Source organism: Zingiber officinale, chromosome 8B, assembly GCF_018446385.1.
Source record: "Zingiber officinale cultivar Zhangliang chromosome 8B, Zo_v1.1, whole genome shotgun sequence".
Classification (NCBI taxonomy): domain Eukaryota; kingdom Viridiplantae; phylum Streptophyta; class Magnoliopsida; order Zingiberales; family Zingiberaceae; genus Zingiber; species Zingiber officinale.
Genome location: NC_056001.1, coordinates 59,715,971 through 59,724,903, shown reverse-complemented (window position 1 = coordinate 59,724,903; position 8,933 = coordinate 59,715,971). Strand labels below are relative to the sequence as shown.

Below are 8,933 nucleotides of genomic sequence, written 5' to 3'. Positions count from 1 at the left end.
AGCATCAATTTAGATGAATATTTTTAAATTCAGTTTTATTTTTAACTTAAATTAATTTTTAAATAACTTAATTAATTAATTTTTAAATTAATTAACTTTTGAACTTAAATTAATTTTTAAACAACTTAATTAATGAATTTTTAAATTAATTATTTTTTCTTAAATTATTTTTTTAACTTAAATTATTTTTAAACAACTTAATTAATTAATTTTTAACATAATTAATTTTTCAACTTAAATTAATTTCTTAACTTAAATTAATTTTAAACTTAATTAATTTTTCAATTTAATTAATCTCTTAACTTAAATTAATTTTTAAATAACTTAATTAATTTTTTTTCTTAACTTACATTAATTTTTAAACACCTTAATTAATTTTTAATAATTTTTATAAATTTATTTTAACCCAAAAAAGGTTAAAATCCCGAACCCGGGCGCCTGGATGCCATCCAAGCGTACCTCTGCAAAACCCGCCCTTGGTTTTGCTAGGGGCACTCCCAGTATGGGGCTCCAAGCGCCTTGCTCAGCTATGTGATCTAAGCACCTAGACACAGTCTTGGCTCCCGGACCACCTCTATAAGGGGGCTAGCGAGCGCCCCTTATACTTGCCTCATTCTGATTTTTTTTTTAGTCCTTCATTTGAACTCTTAAAAAAAAACTTGGAAAAACTAAATTTTAAACTTTTATCTTCTCTGATATTCAAGTCGTACTGCTACGTATCAACCGAGATCCTCACTTCTTTATAAATATTTACGATGCGTCGGTAATATTTTAAACTTAAACTTATTTTTTTTAATTTAGAATTTTATTTTTATAATTTTTTGTTTGTTAATTAGGAAAAGGCCAAATACTAGTGTTGGTCCTTCAACTCCTAGTATAGACCCTAGGTTTCCAACAAACGAACTTAGGATTAGATTTGCTTCCATTACATATGTTTCATTGCTTTCTAGATAGACATTTCTTCATGTGATCATGCATTTCCTGCATAGTGGTCATTGACTATTATACGTTACAGAGTTTAGTATATTGCTCTAGTTCGGTAAATATAGGTCTATATGTTGAACTGTATAACAACTTAGTTAAAGTTAATGATGTTGCCTACACCATTATGGTCGCTAGTACGAACATTACGTTATCACCTACTATCATTAGAGACTTTTTAGGATTATGACCCTCTGTGTGCCCTTTTTTGTGCTACCCCTATAGTGATCTGTCATTTGGTAATCCTTATTCACATATTACGCTTGATACGATATACTCATATTTTTTGGGGGGACAACGTGTATCAACTATAACCCAGTTTAGATTTGTCACCCTTAGGATCTGCAAGGACTATGTCCTCTATAGGGTTCTAGTCACGTGCATTCTGCTTCTAACTACCTGCGATGTAGCCATGATACGTCCATTTCATTCATTCATTCTTTATGCATTATGTCAGAGGCTAGATATAGATATCAGTTGCATATCTTTCATATCATCATTTATTGAGCAGGTATTACCACTAGCTGGCAGGTCCATATGTCTTATTGTTATATCTTAACCTCCTACTTAGCATCATTAGGTATTGATGTCACCATGGGTGATATCAGCGTCATAAATGAGTTCGACATAGTAGGAGCTAGCTAGGAACCTGTCCTTAGCTAGTGTCCATATAGATGATTAGGGTGTCCTATCTTGGAGGAGAGATGCCCAACATCAGCCTGATCCTGCAGTCCAGTCATCGCCTGACCCCACAACCCAGTCTTAGCCTGGCCCAGCTTCAGGAGAGGAGGCAGAGATACATGATCCCATGGATGATCTTTTTGGGTTGCCCCCGCCTCCAGCCCCTCGTGCTTTAGATGACAGAGTTACTGGACTTGAGGCGTCCATGACGCGTCTTCGATAGGAGGTCTTCGGTCTTCGACAGGATGTTTCCGGTCTTCGAGAGGAGGGGCTAACTTGTCATACTAAATTGATGGACATGTTATGATCTTGGGATTCCGACCCTTCTTCCTCGTCTTCTCAGTAGTTCAGTTTCTGTTATGTTTTCCTGACTTGTTGTTTTTTGATTATCATGTTAGTTACTAGATGTTTTATTTCACTTATCACGTTATGCTTGATATTACTTATCTTTCACTTCAGTTATTATGTGTTTCTTGTGTTAAATAACAATATCAAATTTAGGGGAGTACCTAATCATTTATTAGAAATTTTAAAATTTGGATTTTCTTTCTTTAAACATTACTTTGAAAATTTTGATTAGAAAACTCTCTTTAAAATTATTTTGAAAATATTTCTCCCTTTGAAAATCTTTATTAGATTTTTTTAAAAAAAAATCTCTTTAAAATGACCTTGAATTTTTTTTTGAAATTACTTTTACTCATAAAATTTTTCAATAAAATTATTTTTGACAAACTTACTTTGAAAGTTTTTTCTATGACAAAGATTTTGAAAACTTTTTAGAAAATATTTCCATTGCAAATATTTACCTAGAATTTTTTTAAGAATTTTTTGGAAAGTTTTTTCCAGAAATTAAAAAAAAAGTTTATTCAGCAACTTTTGAAAAAGTTCATTTAGAAATTTTGAAGAAATTTTCTTGAAAGTTTTTTTTTGAAAATAGCTATGCCAAATATCTTAGAAAATGCTCTTAAAAATATTTACAAATTACTTCAAATCTCTACCTCAATCTAAGATATATGAAGTGGTTACTTTCCTATATATTTATGCATTAATGATGGACTTTATATCTTATGCTTGTCTTTCTTTTACCTTAGTTTTTTTTTTTTTTATGAATGCCAATGGGGGAGGTTAAGGGTTAATGTAGAAAAATAACAAACAAATTTAATTAAGTAAATAAATGTAAAACTAACTTAGATCATTTGTTTGCATTTTACATATTATTTTTCAATATTATTTGTTCTAACTTTAACCCAGGTTGTCATTACATCAAAAAGAGAAAGATTGTTAGTGCAATTTGCACAATGATCTAATTCAGGTTTTGATGAATGACAAGTGGTTTAAAGTTAAAGTGTTTTATGGTCTAATTCCTTTACCAAGTGTGCAGGAGTTGACGGATCTGAAGGACCTAACACCATACTAAAATCCAGCTAGGTTCGCGGGACTTGATAGTTGGTGCGAAGTCTAGATAGGTCCACGGGACCCTATATCTGGCAGAAAGTTCAGTTGGGTTCGTGGGACCTGACAACCATCAGAAGTCCAATTAGGTCTGCGGGACCTGACAACTAGTGGGAAGACCTAGTGGGTCAAAGATAAAATCAAGCGACTATAATTGGTAAGTGGAGGTAAGTAACTGGAGGAGAGATCCAGTGAGGGCACGTTTTCGGTTGAGGGAACTGTAGGCGTCGGTCCAACTTAGGTCCATTTGGGAAACCTAAGCTGAGACCTTAATTAGATTTTGGTCTCGAAGAGACAAGATATAATTACTACTACTATCATATTTTTAATGTGCTAACTACGTTTTAGAAGATAATTTTTATGCCTAGAGTAACTCTTTTTTGCAAGTAAGTAAAGGCTGAAAAAGAAGGTCCGAGAGCCCGGGGTTGGTCCGGGTGCCCAGAGTTGGCCATGGCACCCGGACCATAAAAGTTACCCAGAAGTTGAGTTAGAGTGCGACGACTGGTCGAACCCACGTCAACGGTCCAAGCGCCCGGAGGAGGTTCGGGCGCCCGGAAGTGGATAAACTTGACGGATCAAGTTTCGACGAGATCTCGCCACATCAGCATGGTCCAGGCGCCCAGGAGGGACTGTAGGCGCCCGGAATGGGCTTATATAAAGGCCTTCGACCAGCAGCTTCAGAACATCATCTGCTACAAGTTTCATTCTTATGTGTTGCTTCGAAAATGCTCCAACGACATTGAAAAGCTGCTCGGAAGTTTGAAGAACGAAAATTTCAATTTTCTTTCTGTTTGTTAGTAACAATTATTTCAGTTCTAGTACTCAATACTTATAACACATTATTCGAACTGATAATGATTGCCCAATGAAAGCGATCAACGATTGTAGGATTTGGAGTAGGAGCCGTCACATGCTCCAAACCAAGTAAAACTTGACTTTGTTAACGTTGTTTTTTGCTTTCTTTTTACCGTTGCATAACTTATTTTAACTGACGATCTTCAACGAACGTTATTCATCCCCCTCTCAGCGTCTCTGGAGAGGCACTTAGGATGAACATTATCACCTTTTTCATCACAAGTCACCCTGATGGAAGTTCAGTTTCAAACAAGAAATCAAAACTTGAATAGGCAATCCAGCAACAACATGGCCATATATTTCATCTTTGTCTCTGACATGGAGATCAAGCACCAACCTAAATATTACACAACAAAACATTAACTGAAGATCTTCCTTAAACTGCAATCAAATACCTACTAAAAAGAACAATACTGATCACAATAAGTTTGTCTCGTAGAACAAAAAAATGTTGCTCCAAATTTGTTCAAGTATCAATCTGGTCATTTTGCTGGGTTCTCAGTGCTTGCTCGGAGACGGTTGCCAGTCCTTGCATCAGCCTAACAATCTCGGCTGTGTCGTCTAAGTAATACTTCGCTTTGCTTGGCTTCTGACCCACAGTGCAGGCAAACACTTCAGTTGTGGGGGTGAGGGAAGAAGTGCTTGGTATGGAAGTTGTGATCACCTCAAACATGTCTTCATCAGACCTGTCGTCTCCAATGCACAAAACAAAGTCTGGTGTTAAGCCCCTCTCTTGCATTGTCGAAAGAAGGCGCCGAGCCACCAAACCCTTACTCACACCCTGAAAGAATTATCAACAATTTCATCGTTAATTGCGTGCCTGTTTGCTCAAGAAAGGAAATATCAAACAGCTCTTTTGTGGTTTAGCTTTCTTGCTACCAACTTGTAAGTATGATAAAGTAGCTTGTTAGACCATGTTCTTGAGTTGCGAAATAAAAAATAGATAAAACTGAATCCTCCCTAAATGCTTAAGCTTCTAGAGTTATGGTAACACTATCATAATCAACTCTTGAGACTGAAACCACCCATTTCTTCCTATTTCTTTTACTATTTTCCTAGTTCTGAAATTGTTTTTTTCGCCCTCTTGGCTCGTATCATGCTTTCTCCTAATGCAGTCATGACCTAAACGCAATGAATCTTTCTTAACAGGTGGAGTTCTTTGGCTTTGGTGTAATCTAATCCAACATTAATATAAGCATACAATTACAAACAAAAACTTCATAATATCTCAAATTTGGAGATTATGATAACTGAAACATATATTTAAACTAAACAAGCATCTAACCTGTGGTTTGACCTCCAACAAGCATATATTTTAATGTAATCCAACCTTAATATATGCATACAATTACAGGAGAAAACTTCAAAATAGCTCGAATTTGGAGATTATGATAACTGAAACATATATTTTAAACTAAACAAGCATCTTAACCTGTGGTTTGACCTCCAACAACTACACGCATATATCTTAATCTGATCCAGCATTAATATATGCATACAATTACAGACAGAAACTTCATAATAGCTCAAATTTGGAGATTATGATAACTGAAACATGGATTTTAAACTAAACAAGCATCTTACCTGTCGCTTGACCTCCAACAAGCATATAGTTTAATCTAAGCTAACATTAATGTAAACATACAATTACAGGAAAAAAACTTCATAATAGCTCAAATTTGGAGATTATGATAACTGAAACATATATTTTAAACTAAACAAGCATCTTACCTGTGGTTTGACCTCCACTATATGCTGACCACTCTTCACTGAAACAGGCTCATTGGCTAGCACACTCTCCAGATGATCAAGAAGTTCTTTAGCCTGACAAGATCCAAAATCAGGATCCGCATCCTCGTATGACCAAACAAGCATGGTTTCCTTGTCATCTATCATGGAACCATCTGTTGTTTCCATGTACAAACTCATCACAGGATCGGCAATCTGTTTCCAGTTAAAATCTGCCACTGGAACACAAGTTTCCCACCCTGCATCCCTCTTCAACCTGAAGGCAAACTAATGTCATTGCCATGCTAATTTCACTTTGGTTCAAAATGGAAGAATTCATTGGAAGGAGAACAAACCTGAAGAAATAGCCATGCTCTGCAGCAACACCCAAGTTCTCACAAGGAGCAAACCAATGGCCTAAAGTGGCACGGCTTCTCGCACTCACAAGGAACACCACATTGTTCTTGTCAGAGCACAGAGTGTTCAAAATCTCAATCGATTTCGTGCTGGGTCTCTTGTCAATCGATGCCTGGGGCATCAATGTGCCATCGTAGTCCAAAAGGATGGCTCTTGTTCTTGTTCTCTTGTAGGCCGACACGATGTGCTCCATTGCAAGCTTTCTGAAGTTAGTATCGAGAGCAACCACTCTGAATCCCAATCCAAAGCCAATTCCCCAGTTCCTCCTCGTCGAATGATCTCTGCAGGTCCTCTGCAGATCCTGCAAGAAGCTGTTTGCCCAGTAGCCTACATCGTGTGAGCTCACGTATTTGTAGTGCTTCTCATGTCGGAATTGCTTCTCCTGCTCTTTCATCTCCAGAGCATTGACCATGGCGTCGGCCACAGCTTCAGTGTTCCATGGATTGACACGGACAGCTCCGCTCAGAGATGGAGAGCAACCAATGAACTCGGATATTACTAACATGCTCTTCTTCTGCGCCGGTGAGGCCAAACCCAAGACATTGTCTAATTGCTGGTTGCCCTGTCTGGAAATGATGTATTCATAAGGTATAAGGTTCATGCCGTCTCTCACGGCGGTGACCAGGCAGCACTCCGCCACGACGTAGTAAGCTATGCGATGGGAGAACGGAAGCGGCTCATCGATGAGGATGATGGGATCGTAGCCCGGCGGCTCGCCGTAGGCCTCGTTGATGCGCTTCATTGTCGCGAAGCTCTCGGCTTGGACTTCCTTCACTCCCTTGCCTCGTCCTCTTGCTGGATTTGCTATCTGGACCAAGACTATCTTTCCCCGCCACTCTTGGTGCTGCTTGAGCAGCTCCTCCATGGCCAGAAGCTTCAAGCTGATGCCTTTAAAGATATCCATATCGTCGACGCCGAGGACCATGACTCGTCCCTTGTCTAAGAACTGCTCCACAAGCTCCTGGACCTTCTTCTCAGTCTCCGGAAGGCTGAGCACAGACTTGAGCTGGTCTAGGTGGATGCCAACGGGGAGGATCTTTATGCTGACGGTGCGGCCGTAGTACTCGAGCCCAATGTAGCCACGCTTGGACTCGTAGGAGAGGCCAAGCATGCGACCGCAGCAGGAGAGGAAATGGCGAGCGTAGTCGAAGGTATGGAAGCCGATGAGATCGGAGTTGAGGAGAGAGCGGAGGAGCTCTTCACGGACGGGGAGCGTCTTATAGATTTCAGAGGAGGGAAAGGGGCTGTGGAGGAAAAATCCAAGCTTGACGCGGTTGAAGCGTTTGCGGAGGAAGGTGGGAAGGACCATAAGGTGGTAGTCGTGCACCCAGACGAAGTCGTCGTCGGGGTTGATAACTTCGAGGATCTTGTCGGCGAAGATCTTGTTGGCCGAGACGTAGGCCTGCCACAAGGAGCGGTCGAAGCGGCCGCCAAGGTCAGGGGAGAGGGGCAGCATGTAGTGGAAGAGGGGCCACAGCTGTTGCTTGCAGAAGCCGTGGTAGTATCGGACAAGGAGGTCCGGCGGCAGGAACGCCGGCACGCACTTGAATGTCTCAAGGAGGACCTGACTGACCTCGTCTTGGTTGGCGGCAGGGATCTCATCCCGGAGGCAGCCGACATACACGAACTCCATGTCGGATCCGCGGTCACCGATTGCATCCTTGAGCTGGAGGAGGAGGGAGTCCTTGTCCCAGGAGAACTCCCATCCTCGCCCGTCGGTGCGGCGGCGGGCGCTGATGGGAAGCTGGTTGGCGACGACGATGGTGCGGTCTCTGGGGGAAGAGGGGGCCGAGGAGGAGCCGTCGGAGTCGGAGTCCGAATCGAAGTCGGAGATGATGCCGGCAACGGTCATCACGCGAGGGATCCGCCGCCGGATCTGGCTGATCGAGGCCGGCTCCCCTGAGGCAAGCTCGAGGAGGTTCGAGTACGACCTCGACGCCATTTTTTCCAGCAATTTGAGCTCAAAGCGATCCTTCCGCCTCCCCAAACCCTCGATCGACGCAAGTAGCAAGCACCATCAAACTCCCAGCCACCACATCAGAGCTCCCAAATCCGCAGGCTCAAAAACTACAAAGACGAGACATTTCTCGACAAAACCGCTCTCAATTCGCCATAGAAATCTCTAAAAAAGCGCAGCGAGAAACCCAAAATGGCAATCAAAAGCGCAGAATCTCCAAAACCATTCGATCTCGAGCTCCAAACAAGAGAACAAACAGAGAAAAACAAAGCAAAATTGAAGGAAATGTTGGTTGAACTGCCTTTGTCTCTCCTCGGAGATGCTGCCCCCTTTTATACTGACGCGAGAGCGCAGCAGCAGACAGCAAAGTCACCCGGAACACAGGTGAAAGCGACTCGAATTCTCTACACGTCCGAGCCGGGCCCCGCCGACCGGCATCCAGTCGCACTCTGGGTAAGTTACTTTGCATCCGACCAATTTGAACCGAGGCGAAATAATTGAGATATTAAATGACTCATATGCCCCACCTTGATTTTTCAAATATCAAATATCCGCGGGGCCGGCTAATTTTTTAAAAAAATATTTTTATTTTTGGACAATAATAAAAAAGTGCCAGCCCTCCTAGTCCTCAGTACAAGTTTTCTTGTCCACTTTTTATCAATCTGAATAGCAATCATTTGTATATATTAACAGGAGTATGACCTCTATTTATAAGATAGATAGACATCATCATTCCGGTCAATATTAGGACTATAAATAAATTAAATGTTTAGAAATAAATTTAATATTTGATTCGATAAAAATTTATTTATATTTATTCAATATATAGAAGATTAATTAAATAAATAAGTTTGAACAACTC

The 8,933-nt window shown here is 40.5% G+C and overlaps 1 protein-coding gene across 1 annotated transcript; it reads right to left on the bottom strand.

Moving 5' to 3' along the window:
- Nucleotides 1-4,233: 4,233 nt before the first annotated feature.
- On the bottom strand, nucleotides 4,234-8,393 carry LOC122014922 (alpha,alpha-trehalose-phosphate synthase [UDP-forming] 6-like). Its single transcript, XM_042571443.1, has 3 exons — nucleotides 6,054-8,393; nucleotides 5,701-5,974; nucleotides 4,234-4,750 (listed from the first exon to the last, which is right to left on the bottom strand). The coding sequence occupies exons 1-3, from the start codon at nucleotides 8,054-8,056 to the stop codon at nucleotides 4,436-4,438; spliced, it is 2,592 nt and encodes an 863-aa protein (XP_042427377.1). The 5' UTR covers nucleotides 8,057-8,393; the 3' UTR covers nucleotides 4,234-4,435.
- Between the last annotated feature and the right edge of the window lie 540 nt (nucleotides 8,394-8,933).

Coding starts and splice junctions, on each gene's coding strand:
- LOC122014922 (XM_042571443.1), bottom strand. CDS start 8,056: ATGGCGTCGAGGTCGTACTCGAACCTCCTCGAGCTTGCCTCAGGGGAG. Junction 5,975..6,053: donor GAGCATGGCTATTTCTTCAG/GTTTGTTCTCCT, acceptor GTTTGCCTTCAG/GTTGAAGAGGGATGCAGGGT. Junction 4,751..5,700: donor TAGTGGAGGTCAAACCACAG/GTAAGATGCTTG, acceptor TAATTCTTTCAG/GGTGTGAGTAAGGGTTTGGT.